The sequence below is a fragment of the Athene cunicularia genome (assembly GCF_003259725.1).
Source record: "Athene cunicularia isolate RWA chromosome 3 unlocalized genomic scaffold, athCun1 chr3_part1, whole genome shotgun sequence".
NCBI lineage: Eukaryota > Metazoa > Chordata > Aves > Strigiformes > Strigidae > Athene > Athene cunicularia.
In genome coordinates, this window is record NW_020799097.1 from 114,203,559 (window position 1) to 114,220,263 (window position 16,705).

Sequence of the window (16,705 nt, forward strand, 5' to 3'; positions counted from 1 at the left end):
CCACTGTAATCAGTCCCTGTTTTTTCCAATTTTTTTTCTCTATAAATGTCACTAAATTACTGTGCTTGATATACATAATTTGAAGAGCAAAATATTGTACATCAGCACAGATAAATCTGACAAACTCCTCCCATTCACTTGCTCATCAATTCCTTGGCCACTCTTCTCTCAATTCTGAATGAGGACACATGACCGAGTTTTCTGCTTAGATGAAAACTGGCTGATGGGTCTATGTGCACATACTTTCCCCTGCTTAATAATTACAAAAATTAAAATAATGTTGTCGTTTCATAAAACACTTGGATTACTTATTGTGTTCCCAACGTTAACATATTCATGTTTTTTCCCCTTGTCAGTATTAAGAGCTTTCTGAATGAAAGTCACATTCTTACATCATTAATAAAAAAGCATTATTAAAGATAAAAAGCTTTCTGAGGTTGTTTTTATCATATGCTAACAAACACCATAACACAACCCAGACCCTAGTAATACTTCATCCAAAATAACAGTGATTCATAGTTACCCTTTAGAAAGAAAATGGCAAGCAACATTAGGCAACTCATACACAATTCAGACATAAGCCAGCCATTACCTTTTTGCTAAGTCTTTGGTTTTCTTTTTCCATTTTCAGAATCCTTGAAGTACTGCCTTCTACAGAACCCACTGCACTCTGTAGTTCTTCCACTGTCTTCAGCAAACTTTGGTTTTCCATTTCCAACTTCAGTAATCTGCTTGATGTCAGTTCATTTACCTCATGACCAAGTGATTTCTGTGGCACTGTAAGAGGAAAAAAACCCAACATTAAAAGAAATTACTTATTCCCTGGAGTTCCTGGACTTCACATTTTTAGACTTAGGCGATCTAGAAGCCTTTGAGGGTCTCTTCAATGCCTTCGTGGTGAATAAAGGTAGCAAGGATTAATGACCCATCCTCCTTACCCAACACGTAATACTGCAGATGCATCAAAGGAAATGTTCTACTCATCCTAATGTCCCTAAGCACAGCAGAGATCTGTTTCCTGAAACTGAGGATGTATCTCTACATCTCCACAAATCCTTTGTATGGGATCCAGTGCATGACCAAGCACGTTGTATTGGAAGAATCGAATCTTTTGCCACAGCTATCTTTGTAAACAATTACTCTGAGAAGCTTTAACAAATCTTTCTTGAGAACAGTAAAGCAAGAAGACTCATGATCTGTGCTACAGAGTGTAGAATGAATGGCAACACAATCTAACTCCAAGGTATTTATGGGTTTTAACTGAACAAGAATCACACGAACAGAGACTTTTCACATAGACTATATCTCCCAAGGATACATGGGATTCAGTAAAAAAAAAAAACAAACCAAAACCCACAAACCAACCAAACAAAAAAAAACCTAACCACAACAAAGCAAACAAAAACCAACGCCAAACCCTAAACTGTCGCATCTCTCAAGAGGACTAAAGCTCTGTACTTTAGAAATAAGGATGTGTAATCTCCTAATGCTGTCCAATCTCTGAGCTTTCAATTCTTCTAAATTTATCAGTTTGCAAGTATTATTATGTTTACCTTCAGAAATTTCAGTAGTCCTATTTATTTGTTCAAGTTCCCAGCCAAGATGCAATGATTCATCCATACTTTGTTTCTGAGCCATTTCTAGAGTCATATTTTCCTCCATGAGTTCCTCAATCTTCTTTCTGTCCATATCACGCTCCTTAAAAATTATTGCACATGTAACTTGAAAAAAAGAAATGTCTCAACATGCACAAAGGATTTTAGTATCTAGTATGCCACTGAGAAATGCAAAGTGAATTTTCTGATTTGCTAATATACAGTGAGACAGTGAAGAACACACAGAAGTATGGAGAACTTGAAGTGTAACAACCAGTAAAGAAAAATATCCAAAGAACTTTGCATCATAACCTGTGGCAATGACTACTTACTCTTTTTTAAAGTTCACTTATCTCCAAATATCAGGAAAGAAAGTATACATGACAAGCACAGCTTGGTAGCCCACAAAGAACAAACGGACAGGCAAAACTTGACCTTCTCCAAACTATCATAAGACTAATTTCAGGCAAAAAGCTGTAAAAAAGGACTAGGTCCATGAAGAGCATCCCTCCTGGCTCTTCATCAGCCCCTCTTCTCCACACATGCCACTTGAACAGGAGTAAGCTGCAAGTGCAACTCTCAACATTTTGCAGAAAATTAAAGTGAACAGAAGGTAATAATCTGTCAGCCCTTACAGAAAACAAAAAAAAAACCCCACGCAGGCAAATTCTGACTTTATATTGTAGTGTATTTACTTTTTGAAGAAAGACTGATTGAAAACATAAATTATTTTGAGAATAACCTTCTGATAAATGTCACTGTATTGCTAGAATTTGGAATATGAATAACTGCTTTAAGTATTTAAGTGACAACAGACTATCTTCATGTTAAAAAAAAATCCTATTGTTATTACTAGTGAGTCTCTATTTCTTATCATCGTATTTTTGTATGCTTAATTTAGCCAATTAAACATTGCACTGCCTTTGAGTACTGCCTTTGCCATTTTTCCTTCCCTAGGCAGAACCAAAGCTACTGTAGGAAGCTGTCCCTGAAAAGTGTCAGTAAATCAAGGCATAGCTTCCTTCTGTCCCACACCATTTTCACTCAAAGCTCTTTTATTAAAAATGGAAATGAAATTCAATTCATATTAGTTGTCTCTGTCATCTTCCATTTACACTTACCATCTCCATATCATGTAATTTAGCTTTTAATTGTAGATTCTCTTTTTCTAACTCATGTAATTTATCAGAACGGGCTCGGGTCCCCTCTAACTGATCTTCCAACATTGTCTTTGTTTCTAGCAACACTTGATTGTCTTCCTTTAACTCCTGCAAGAATTAAGCAACAAAACAAGTCACAAAAAAGGTATTTCCTTATTAATACAAACTTTGATACACACCATACCTTGTCTTAGAAACATTGCTCTCATGCTAAAATATTAATTTGGAAGCTATAACTGACTTTTTATGTCTAAAGCACAAATTTACAGCGATTTCACGTAACTGCAACTGGTGAAATTTTTATCAAAAGAAAATTTTACATAACTTAAATAAAAGAATTTAAATAGTGCCTAAACCACTAAGAATAAAAACGTATTGATAATTACAATCAAACCATCTGATCTGAGATGTGACTTGGAAAGATGTGTTGCACATATATGGGTTACAGCTAAGCAAAAGGCTGACAAATAAAAATTACAGGTATCAGGCTCCAAACAGACAAAAAAAAAGTACTTCACACACCATATCACAGAATTGTGGAGCTTATTGCTACATAATTGTGTCGATGAAATGGCTTACATGTGTTGAGAAGTTAGCTAATTCATAAAAAAAGGAGGCCAAAAAGCTCAAAAGTATGATTTTCCTAAGCAGAGCATGATATTTCTCTCAGTATAATTTTCCTGAGCAGGGGACTGCTGGAGTCTGGGAGAGCACAATAGGAAAGTATCACCAAGTGCTTGCCCTCTTCTTTCACTCTCCCCTAAGCATCTACTCTTGGCCGCTGTCAAAGGCTGCAGATGGATGCAGATGCTGCTTTCAAGTCCATAATTTATTTTAGGATTAGGTTGAAGTCCCTAATTTTTGTGTTGCAGGAAATGAAGAGCAAAACTTGAGAGAAGAATTTTTTACAGGCTTACAGGCTACTGGTCAAACATACTTAAGCCCAAAGTCAGAACATGATGCTGAAAATGCAACCACATTCTTAAAATACAACCTGCCATATTCAAATGTCCTAAACAACTTTACGTACATAGAGGATTTTTTTAATGGCATCTGATGAAAATAATATGTAAAAACATGTAATTGGTAATTTTACTCATGATATAAAGACAAAACTTTTCAAACTTCAGCATCCAGTCAGCTGCAAAATCTGAAAAAAAATTAGTGAATATTACATATAAATATTTATCCTTCATGCTCCTCCCTACACATATATTAACTTATTATTATGAAGCAAAGCCAACTAACATCTGTCTCTATTCAAGCATGCTTGAAAAATCGGATAGTTTACAAGCTATGAAACATGTAAACAAATACTAGGTTTTTTAGCAAACATTCTGTGAAAGTGACATTACTAGTGCTTTCAAATCATGTACACTAGTAATCTCTTTGCCAATATTTTTAACCAGACCCTTTCAGTTCCTCTTACAGCAGTAGTAGATATACACAGTCTATAAAGTCATTTATGTAAGATGATTTTCAAAATAGTTCACATACAAAGGTCTGTTCATACACAGGCAGGCTGATGATAATGCTCCCCACTCACAGCACCTGAGTTTCTAGCAGATCCATGCATGCTACCCTCCCACATCACATACAGGTAAGAGCCAACAACTCTGAAGAAATTTGAGAACATAAATCACAAAACTGGACCTTTATCACTCAGCTCAAGTTGAACAGCAGTATCTTATTCAAAGTATGGCAAACACTGAGAAAAGATCCAGTGTTGGAAAGCAGTTAACAGCCTGTTTTTAAGTGGCGTATGAAGGCAGCTTTGCAGCCTCCTCAAGAATGGATGTTTCAGTGACGGCAGTTAAGGTCTGTATTTAGTGTATCTTGAGAAAGTTTCTTCCAATTTCATGAGATTGTTTTATATTACACAGTAAGATGAAAAAATTAATTTCCACAAGCAAAGCTAAGAACAAGTCATCTTAAAAAAAAAAAAAAGTCTCGGGAACCATGACTGTTTTTAAAATTTCCAAAATGTCTGAAGCACTTCTAATAATGCTTCAATTGATACCATGCACCTTAACCCTCACTACAGTGTGCTGTTTATTTTTTTACGCTGCAGTTCAGTGGGAAAAACTATTCATGCCATTTTCCATGAACAAGCTAGTAACTCCCATGTCAGTCGATATGCTTGATTTCTGACTGAAGGTATTATTAGAAGTTCTGGATGAAGGACCTACACTCGAACATTTACAACATGTGGGGTTTTTGCCTTGCAGTTTTATTTCTCTCCTCAACAGTAACTTCTATCTGGAGTAGTTATTTTCTGCTGTGACATATGAAGTATACATTCATTAACAGGTTTTAACTTTTAAACACTCAAAGAAAGAAGTCTCTTCCCAGAGCATGCTACATCACTGGTTGTTAGTATTATGACCTTTTTCAGCTGCATTAAGTAGAATATTGGGGATATGCATCATGTCTAGGCAGCAGTTGAGTGGGAAGAAAATGTGGAGGTCAGCACAGATGACAGTGTTGAGATGTTGCTTAGGAGTTACTATATGAGAGAGTGTAAAGAAAAGTCATCTTTCCACTGTATTCAGAACTGGTAAAGCCAAAATCAGAGTGCAAGATCCAGTTTTAGGGACTCAATTTAAGACAGACTTGAATTAAGATAGAACTCAAAGAAGAAACATAAGGCAGAATGCTGTGGGGCTGCAGAGCACAAAAAGCTAGAAGAGAGGACACATGACATGTCAGTCTTCAGAGAAAAAAAAGGCTGCTATGAAAAGCTGCAGAGACTTCATTACTCAGGTCTTAAAGCACTGATTAATGCCAAACACTCATTTGGAGTGGTATGGGTGTATCGAAAATGCCATGCTTAAAGCACAAGGACTGAATGAGTCCCTCAGATCCCATCCAGGCCTCTGAATCCAAGAGGCCACATTAAACGAAAAAGTTACATAAAAATATTACATGTAAAAGTTTAGCCTATCTTGGTTTTGCTTTTTGGTCATTTTTACCCTAAAGAAAAGGCTTCATACCAGCATTGTAACAACTACATCTAGGCAACATAATATTTTTTCCAACAAGCATTCACTGTGAATTCTCCTTGCTTTCCTAGGAGTCTTTTGGGTTTAGTGACCACCTTCACAATTTCTTTAAAATTTCATTAGTTCTGACTCCCACAAGTAATTGTTTCTTTCACAGATTCTGCCACCTGGGCATTTGCCCAACAAATTTGCCATTTACAGACAGAAGGACGGCCTAATAAAATTCCACATGTTGACAATCTGTTTCTTAAACTTCTAATTCATGACCGAACCATGATTCTCTCTTACATGGTGACAGGGCATCTTTTCCATGGAATGTTGACATCCAATACTCATTTATGTGTATAGCCACTGTTGCCTCTACACTTTACTTACAAAATTACCTTCTCTTCGGAGATGTGCAAGAGGAGAAAGAAATTATTATGTTTATAGCATATTTTTGATTAATTCCTCCTTGAGTTTCTCATTACATAGTATATATCCTGCACACAGACTCCTACTGATCTTCCTCGCTTAGAGCTATGGTGAACACTGCTGACTTCAAATGAAACTGCATGCCATTAGAAGCAAGGACTCTTATGTAAAAACTGTAATTTATCACAAAAGACTATCATATATCCCAGAGCAAGAAGCTCTAACACCATTTTCATGTCCCAATGTTTAAATCATCAAAATAACTCTGAAAAAGCCACAGCAAACAAAAATCCATGGTTATTCGGGTTTGGTTTTTTTTTTTCCTTAATATACCTCCACTCTAGCTTTGTAGAATTCAATATCATGCAGCCTCTCTTTATACCGGCTGACTTCACTTTCAAGCTTGTCAACTCGAATTGCCTTCTCACGAAGAGCATCTAATTCATCTCTGTACACTCTGGCAGAACGGGCATCTGAGAGTAAATTCATATTCTTGAAAACATGAAAATACAGAAATTAAAGGTAAGAATACTGGACAGTACACACAGGAGGATAACAGAGCTGCTTCATTATTTAAACTGGGGTAATGCGGAGGGATTTAAGTTAATTCTGAGAAAGGTAAAGAAAAAAATAATTTAGAGGCTCAGTCCAGATGATGTATTTCCAAGAAAACTGCACTGGCCTTTTTCAAGGAGAGGTATGTACACATGTGTACATTTCAGAACAGAACATTTCTTTTACAGATTATCTCAAATGACCCCAAATAATTTTATACACTTATTCCCAATAATAAATTAATCAGATGTTCTTCCTCCTTATCAACACATAGACTCAATGTGTAAAAAAAAACAGATAAAATTTAAGTGCATTGTTTCTGAAGAACATTCAGCACATATACATTCAGAGAATATTTTGGTGGTAAACTGTTTCAACGTGGAAACAAAAAAAATTAGAGAAGAGATACTAACTCAACTCAGAATATTCTTCCAGCATATTAGACCAAATAAAGGAAAAAATTACATGAGATTGTGTTCAGAGGGCAAGATGAAAAAATGCATGAAAACATACTTCCTAATATAAAAAAAAGGCAGAGGTGTGTCAATTGTTCTGGTGCTGGCAACTTTTTTTAAAACAATAGATTTCCAAAACAAATACCTCTTGCTGAAGTCTCTTCAGTTCACCTTCCATCTGTTCAAGTTCTTGTTTACAGTCAAGTAACTGCTCAGTCTTTTCCTCACTTAGAAGAGAAACACAAAACCAAAATATGACTACAAAGCTTGGTAATTATCTAGTTTGAGAACAAAATACTGAGATTCATGAAACTTCTCTCATTTAATCCAGACTTTCATGGGCATCAGAGTGTAAAACCTAGGTATATCATTATGCTTTAGGCTACAGTCTATATCTCATCTTTTCTATTTGGCCAGATTTTTTGTAGTCCTTAATTCTTGTTCACTAAGGTTTCCTACTTACGTGGGGCAGAAAACATTAGGGCCTGATAAGAGATTTTTTGGGGATAAAGGATTTCTTTGGTAAAAAACCCTCAGAATGTACACAGGAATATGTACCAGGAGATTCACGTCCAAAAGCAAATGTAGAATAATTTCAAAATATACATTGAAAAGGTCCAAAGATTTCCCAGACAATGATCAGTGATTCATCCTGTCACAGATCAGGTAAAGCCAATTTTAAAAGCACTTTCATGCTTTTGTCATTTTTCTTACAGAGAAGAATTAAAGGTTTTCAGATACCTTTACTCATTATAAGAAGATACTGCTTAATAACCATTTGTGAAATTCATAATGCATTTTAATTTTATGGAAACAACACAGTGTCTGTTTTAGTCTACTCAGAAATTTATAATAAAAACAATTGGGCATAGAATACCACCATTCTTACAGGACTCATTCTTCCAGCTAACACATATTTCCCAGTGCCCACAAAAGGAGTTCGTTAAACAACAAGGAAGCACAAGGGAAACATTTAATTCTCTCAAAGGCACAGAACACTTCAATTGCACCCCAGAATAAACAGTATTCACTGTTGAAAAAAACTTGCTGTATCCCATATTATATGCCCCTAAAAGATATATTGCATATTCAAACATGTTACTATATAACTTGATATTCTGGAACAGAAGTATGAAACAAAACAGAAGTAGAAAAGGGGGAAATAAGATAATTTAATGGACTGAAATGTAGAATACAATCTAGAAGTAATCATACTAAGAAAAAAATATATTAGTTTTAAACAAAGCTAGAATAGTTGTTTTTATAAATGAGCCCATATCACAAGTACCCTTCTGCAACCACCCATCATTTCAAAAAGGTTGTTGACAGCCTACAAGTATACCAGGATCCATCTACACACAGCTCCGTGCAACATCACTGTCCAGAGCAGATACCAAAGCTTTCCCTCTCCACAGGCATTCAGAAACCACACAGAAATACAAACATATTCTGTATTATGTTAGATTACTCTAACTTTTCTATTAGCATTCCTATTCCTGTACTATTGTTCTACATAGAAACACAATGGACTGAATATAGAAAGCTAGATGTGCAATTTCCAGTTGTGGAGTTTCTCATTACAAGCCTCAAATTGCTGTTTTGCAGCCAAAGGAAAAATAATCTTTACAAAGCTTTTGTATGAAATTATATTAGCTGCAACACATATTAAACCAGGTATGAGGGTTCACTGCCAAAACCAGATTATAAATAATTTTGAAGCAGAGTATTTTCAACCAGGGAATCAATCTAATTTTAAATTTATCAAATACATGCAGCACTTAATACCAAATGCGACAGACAGAAGTTATTTTATCCAAGTCTAGTATTTTAAATATACTGCTCCATGTAAAGGAAATTTATTTACGAAATGAATTTAAATAGAGTGCAAAATGTGAAATGTTCCGAGCCATCACTGTTGCCCTAATTGCATGCTTCAGCTACAGACTAGAGGGGATTGTACTAAATTATACAGAACATACCAGTGTTCACTGTTTAGGCTATCTATTAACTGTCAATCAAACTAATAACAGCAATTTTTTCACTAATTTTCTTGGTGCAGCTGTTTATAGAATATCCTGGGCGGGCTCATTTCAGTAGACACATAATAATACAGACATCAGAAAAAAAGAGCCATATCTTTTTGTCCTCTATTCTGCATGAAGACCAAGATGTAGTGGGGGAAGGGGATCCTCTGAGTAAATCAACCAGATACTTAATCCAGCCAGCTAGAGATGATCTGATCAACAAACTCTGGTAAGAGCAGACCAGCAAGCTGATAACTGTGATTTATGCTACCTTCAACTTGTAATTTCATTTTACCTGTCTCCTCTCTCCATGAAATATGATGGATTAAAAAAAATCTGCTTCTAACCTACAGGCAAGTTACATATTAAATCTCCTCAGATTTAAACATTTGTATTTTAAATTCAGACTGCACATACTTCACTCTGATAAAACAACATTACACGTTGCTGTAGGGAGAAACAGATTCTCCACTGGACTATTATTGTTCTTCTCTTTAAATAACTCTTCACTGCTGCTCAGATGTGTTCCTAGACTATGAAGACAAAGTACCCAATAATTCTTACTGAATCAGTTTTCTCCATAAAATAAAAGGGATAAATAAGTTTTTCATTAGAGTATGGAAAAAACCCAAAGGAATAAAGATGTTTGTTACAATGAGACTGAATTTTCACAGTACTTGAATGAGTGGAGGAGGGTAATATACCCCTGAGCTAAGAGGTCAGCACCTGGGGGAGAAGACAACACTCCCTTCACTGGCTGAAGGTAACATGCTGGAAAAGGTAAGAAACTTGAACTGACCCAAGTTGTTAAAATTAACTCATTTTACAAATTACATTCTTCTTTAGACATAAATAACCACCCCCTTGCCTGCAAACTCAAAGTCTCTTTCATTGCATCCAGGTTTGCAGTGGGTCAAGAGATTTTGTGGAGTTTGGTCTGCAAAATTTTCTTTTCAAGCTATTCTCTTAGAAACAGATGAATATGGATATATTAAAAATATAGTCAGACGTCCATTAATGATAACGAACAATAAAGTAAGCACAAAGGACTTGCCTCTGAAACAATATGGACACAATATGTTAAAAAAAAAAAGGCAATGCTGCATTAGACTAGCTATATTTCTAAAAGAGAATTTATGTAGAGCCAAGAGCCCATCACTGTATTGTAACATGCTCAAGAGATGGCTCCAATATAGTTAGTTTTTCAGAAAGTTCACAGTACAAAAGATACAAAATTACCACAGCACTAGTTCACTGATTTCAGTATGTTTATCGCTAAACCATCAATATAATTCATAATGCAAATTAATACAAACACATATGAAAAGCTGTATTTGTCACACTGGTCCACAAACATGCTTACATTATAAAACTACACTTCCTGAAGTCCAATAACTCAAAAAAGCATTTATAACTGTAATTTATCATTGGAAAGAATTAAGGATTTGTCTAGAGAATGCTACTATTGTGCAAAATCAACAACATGTTAAATTCTCAACACACTTCTGCAGCCTATGTGTACTCACAGCTCTTGCCTAAGCCTTCTTATCTTTGCTTTGGCATCTGCTAGCTCTACTGACAGGTGCTGTCTGCTTTCTGTGCGCTTCATGCCAGGAGACCCACAAGGTGATTGTGCTGCCGAGGCGTGAGGTAGAAAACGGAGACAGTCTCGTTCTTCTGAGAGTTCTATGATAGTCTAGGAAATTTTAAGAAAAGAAAAGAAGAGAGAAAAAAAAGTATAGAATTGCGTTCAGAGCCATTTATGTCAGCAACTAGTATTGTTTACTGCCTTAAAGACTGAAATGAAGCAAGAATTATGGAAAAGTTTTGCCCAGTACCATTTCACTATTCTTAAATTAGTCAGATTTAGACTTTTTTGTCCCCAAAATTATCAATGCCCAGAATGGACTGAGTAATGAAAGGGCACAATTCTTTGAACATGAGGATAAATATTTATCTCTAAAGAAACCGGTGTTCTTCAGTGAGCAGCAGCATCCTTGCCAACTGAATAAAGCATCTGGCCTGTAGGAATATTCCTATTTCATCATATAAATCAAGGTGTTATCCTATTATGAAGATCTCTTGGATTTTAAATTTAGTTACTTTTCCTCTGCATTGCAAAAAAGCATTGCCATGCATCCTCTCCCCTCATGGTTAAGTTTCTGCTTTATTCTCATTAAGGTTGTGAACTGAAAGACAGGTGGTAACTGTCAAAGGAGTATTTGGAATAATTGCAACATTAATATACACAGGTTCTACTGAGGGGCAAATCCGAAACCACCAAATGATTTGGAATTTGCAATTTTTATTAAATACATTTCTGTTTCTTGATTCTCACACAGTACAACGATTGTGCCTGGTAGTAAGCTTGTAAAACTTCCTCTACCAGTACGGATTCTGCTCCAGTTCACTCAAACCTGTACAATAGGATATAGTAATGTGAGAAACATCTTCCAGTGACTAGCCTGCAAACTGACCCATCACCAATGCCTGGAAACAGAACTGAAACAGTGTTGGATTGTGTTTTCAACGACAGGTGAATGTTAAAGTTGTTTCAGACTCCGGTTACATGCAAGAGACCATCTATTACTAGCTTCTCTAGTTTGTCACAGTATTCAACAACTAGTATGAGCGCTATGACTACCTGAAACAACTTCCTGGCATTAAGGAATCCTTGCTTAAATATCTAACAGAACATACATTAAACTATTAGTTATAAAAATGGCAAGCTGTAGCATCTTTAAAAAATTATTTCTTGTATTTCAATTAAGTAACAAATCAGATCCATACCTCCGAGTGCTCATCTCTTTCATCTATAAGTCTTTTTAAATGTAACGCCATATTTTTCAAGAGAGGTTCAACATATTCTTGTGTCAATACAATAACATCCATCCACTGCAGATCAAACACATTTTCCTGGTTATGAGTTACCTACACCAAATGGAATGGAAAAGAAGAAAGAGCCTCGTTAAATTGCAAGAGTAGAAAGGAAGCATAAAGAAAATAAAGCAGAAACTCTATGGGTGAAATTCTTTAGGCAAGTTATGAAAAAAACCATTTAAAATAGACTAAACTGTATGTAATGGAATATCTTCTTGTCTACCTGAAAGTACTACCTTGTACCTTGGGTAAAATAAAAAGTTAAAGATGAGTATGACATTGTATGTATTACATATCACATACATGGCACCTGAATTGTATTTTATAAATAAATTTGCATATGAAAGTTCTACTAAATTAAATTTGCTGTAATTCAATAAACTCTTGGACCAACAAACTTGCTCCCTGTTACTGCTTTAACAATGTAATCCAAAGGAGGTCAATCATGAAATCTTTTTGGGAATCAAGTTGAAAAATAAAAACATTTTCTGCCTACTAAAACCACTAGATATATAAATCACAGATTTTATTTACTTCCTTTTGAACAAACGCAGTTTATGTCCTTACAATACAGCATTCCACCTCAAAAAAAGTTTAAAGCACAAAAACCCCCAATCTACCTCTTGAATATGGGCTGCAACAGCTGCTCTAGTGTCAAAATCCAGACTTTGTATTCTTTCAATAAATTCTTCTTTTTTCTGACACTAAAAATAAAGACAACTATTTTATATACATTTATATATAATCACAATTATTTTCATTCTTACTTTGATTTCTGAAACCTAAAAATGATAAAGCTGACTTTACAATGATCACATTACTAAATCATTATCCAATAACACTGCTGACCAATAAATACTTGGTTTATGCCACATTACAGTAATTACAACTTTTAACACTAAGAAAATTATAAGGAAAATATAGGTATTGAAATAGGGCAAGGAAGATGTTTGTTAAAAGAGCTATTTATTAAGATTTTATGATAGTGAGTTCCACAAGCACTTTTTCAGCGTCCTCCTTTAATACGCAGGTTGCTTAAGTTGTTATGAACATATAACTGGTTCTATTTTTTCAGTTTAATTAGCTGAATGGTACAAACTTTCCTAATAAAAGCAGCAGTCTGTCAAACACGTTTATTTGATAAGTGAAGCACTTTCAGTAAGATAATTCTTCAGTACTTTACCATTTTCTTCCTTTCTTTACATTATCAGATAAAATAAGAATATTCCAAATAATGAACTATTAGAAATTCTTCACACCCAGTTTGCCATATTTGTACAGTAAAATGTAAGAGGTGCACAATTGTAGCCATTTTAACAGTAAGAATATCCAGATTTTCAAGGAATACAATAGTACCACTAGAGGAAGGAAGGTCAAAGTTATATACCACCTCAGGTATTAAAATAGTAAGAAAAGAGATCAGTAACACTTGAACCATTTCATACAGATATAAACATAATTAAACTTACCTGAACTGCACAACCAAGTAAAAGCAGGAGGAGTTTTTTTATTTCTTCAGTACCTGGCTCTAAGAAAACAAGACCAAAAAATGGTAAGTGTAAAATGGTAATTTCAGCTTCTTCCCCTACCCCTCAGAAAACACCAGGTTTTCTCATTATTTCATAAAATTAATGTTAACCTAGTTTACAAAGTGAAAAAGTTGAAGAAAACCCCATCTTTCCAGCTCTCAACTTGGTCCTCTTTGTCACTTCACTGCCAACTTTCAGTGTTAACAAATAGCTTAACTTCCATAACAATTTCAAATTAAAAACCCCATCATTTCAGGCCTTCACAAAGCAAAACTTCATCTTGACATTTTCAAAAGTGCTTTGGAGACCTACAACCAAGTTCACAAATGTAATCTCAGGTGTCTCGAGATAGTTACAAAAGCGCTTAAATTATTTGCCACCCCCTAGCTATAGGAGTTAGACCACACGTTCATTTAAATTACTTTATAAAGCTATATTGGATATTCATCCGCACATCTAAAAAATCAAAATGCATTTCTAAATCTGGCCTTAAGCATCTTAACTTCCTAAAGAAGCTTAAATTACTCTGTTTACAGATTAGTAAAGATGTTTCTTACTTTTTACATTCAAAATGTCCTCGTCTTGCTACTAAATATATGCTATAGCTAGAATATAAATGCCATAAAGCAAATGCTTTAAGGATGGCAAAATATCTTAGGCCAGTTGGAATTAAATTCTATATGGTGATGTATTGTTTTGCTCTACTGAAACAGAAAACACCATCCGTTGGGCTATCTAGGAGTAAGAGGGTCCTAACAGCATCATTTCTCCAATATACTCTGGATTTCAGCCAAGAGTTTATTTCATTGTGAGCTAAGCAGACAAAAGCTATGCTGTCAAACATCATCATGTTGGGCCTGGCTAGAAATCTGACCTTCCTTCTGTAAAACTGTACTCTGCCACACAGCTGGGATAACTACCACGGATACCAAGAGATTCCCTCTTGGTCCCAACTGCACACAGGGGATGTCTTACATGTACTACAGGACACAGAGTCATCTGGAACCTGACCTCAGTGACTCAACTGCCTTTTTTTCAAGGACTCTGTTGGTAACCACAGACCATCTCCAATGATCACGAGACAGTTATAAGCATCCAAAAGAAAACTCAATCAGAACCTTCCTTCCGAAACGGCAGTTTACAGTTGCCTTCTACATCAGGCAACTGAGTCTATTTTGGATAAATCCCCACATAACAAAGACGTAACCATACACTTACAAGCACTTGAAAAACTGTTCTTTCGTTTGATCCACTACAGTATTTTGAAAGGGAAGCAAATATAAAATCCTTCTCAAAAAGTTACAGATACAAGGTAATCTTGATCAAAAACAGAAATTAAAAAGAAATCAAGAAAATCCTAAAAGGAAACGGAACTCTTAACAATTCTGACTAGCTTTCAGTAGTCAAGCCTGCTGCCATAAAGCAGAGATGAAAGACATGCTAAGCTTCTCCACCTTCCTCACAGCTTCAGGAATTCTCTGTGCATTACAATATTAAGTGTATAAACTTTTTTCAACACGGACTCAACCTGTTCCTTTTAGAGGGAGATGTGTATAATCCCAGTGAACATGCAATGTTTAAATTTTTCAGAAAAGGTTTGTCAAGGAGATATGCCACGAAGAACATGAACTCAAATGGGAGATCTTTAATCATTTATACAGACTCCTTGTATCCCAAAGACTCGAGTTGTGAAGTCTTTCACATAGAAGTAAGAAACATCAATGAACATGTTTCATCAGAAGCACACTACTTCAACTGAAGAAAGAAATTCCACCTGGCTGCCTTTCTTAATCAACAAAGGTTAACCAGAATATTGTAACAGAAGGAATCCATGCCGACATCTCACATCCTACATTCACTTAACCCAATAAATTCATCACGCTTTTTTTTTTTTTGTTTTTTAAAAGCAATCCCCGAACTCCTCTTTGGATGCTGTTTGCACACTGCTTCAGCACCTCTTGACTGCCTTTTAAAAGCCTGCCTGAATATAATTTCCATGTCTCTCCCCTACGTTCTCTGAAGGAACACAGTAAAATATCGAACAACCCCAGCTTCCCACTGCTACCAACCATCGTGTATTTTTTTCTCCCTTCTTCTGCATCAAAAATACAGGAATAGATGATTCTTTTCTACACCCTCTAACTTGCTGCTTGAACTTTGTCCCTACCCTGTCCTATCCTTTGATCTTCGCTGCCCTCACTCTTATCCCTGACTTTATATCCTCTGTAGCCTTCCATCCTCCCCTGGCTTGCTCCCTCAGAAATATGAACTGGTTTTAATCTTTCCTCTTCCCCCATTAAAAAGCATTTGCTTCATTATTATCTCCTTTCTCTTTTTCCTCTGTAATTTAAGTTAACATTTACAATCACAGCCTGTAGCTCTTCTCCTCCAGTTTTCTCCTCAAACTGGCTTCCTGCCAATTAGCTCAACTGAAATGTTACTTGATAAAGTCTCTGATGACCTCTTTTTACCAGCATTCTATCTACATTCCCCTTGATTAGCCAACTGCCTCTGATACAAACATGTTTCTCTTCCTGAAATCTTATCTGACCTTGCCCTCTGCAATTTGTCATCTTCTGGTATTTCTCTGCTCATCATTCCATAAGTGCAAAGGGGAAAAACTAGGAAACATTCCTAAGAAAAATCACAGTAACGGCCTAAGCTTCAGTGGACCAAATCGTAACCACTACCAGACTTTTACTATGGGGGCTTGCCTTGATGTAGTCAGATTAATACAGCCAGTCTCTCAAAAGGTCACTGAAGTTGGATTTCGCTACACTTGCCCATCAGAGAAAAAAAGCTTAAATATCCCTACAGGGATGGGGTCCTCTTTAATTTAACACAGCAAGAGCAGGCTTAACTTTCAAGGGGAAAAGTCCTGGATGGAACCCCAAAGAACAGGTCTATCTTCTGATTTAGATCAAACTCCATGATGAACTCAAGCAGGAATCTGAAACACCTTCAAGAATATTGTCCATACATAACCAAAATTTTTACTATTAGGGGGAGAGCAATACATACACACTAGAGGTTCCAGATGCCAAACCACAAAAGCTGCATAGACTTAGCAGAGGTCCCAAAACAGGAAGAA

General features: G+C 35.7%; 1 protein-coding gene across 14 annotated transcripts in view; it reads right to left on the minus strand.

Annotated features, from left to right (window-relative positions):
• Positions 1-16,705, minus strand: part of CCDC88A (coiled-coil domain containing 88A) — a 79,023-nt gene that overhangs the window by 38,182 nt on the left and 24,136 nt on the right. For all 14 annotated transcript variants that reach the window (XM_026845171.1, XM_026845174.1, XM_026845168.1 and 11 more), the window contains 9 exons: positions 13,555-13,613; positions 12,706-12,789; positions 11,996-12,136; positions 10,732-10,901; positions 7,327-7,408; positions 6,505-6,663; positions 2,717-2,863; positions 1,554-1,698; positions 593-777 (listed from right to left, as the gene is read on the minus strand). In XM_026845171.1, coding sequence (XP_026700972.1) covers positions 593-777; positions 1,554-1,698; positions 2,717-2,863; positions 6,505-6,663; positions 7,327-7,408; positions 10,732-10,901; positions 11,996-12,136; positions 12,706-12,789; positions 13,555-13,613 — 1,172 coding nt within the window. The remainder of the gene's footprint in view (positions 1-592; positions 778-1,553; positions 1,699-2,716; positions 2,864-6,504; positions 6,664-7,326; positions 7,409-10,731; positions 10,902-11,995; positions 12,137-12,705; positions 12,790-13,554; positions 13,614-16,705) is intronic.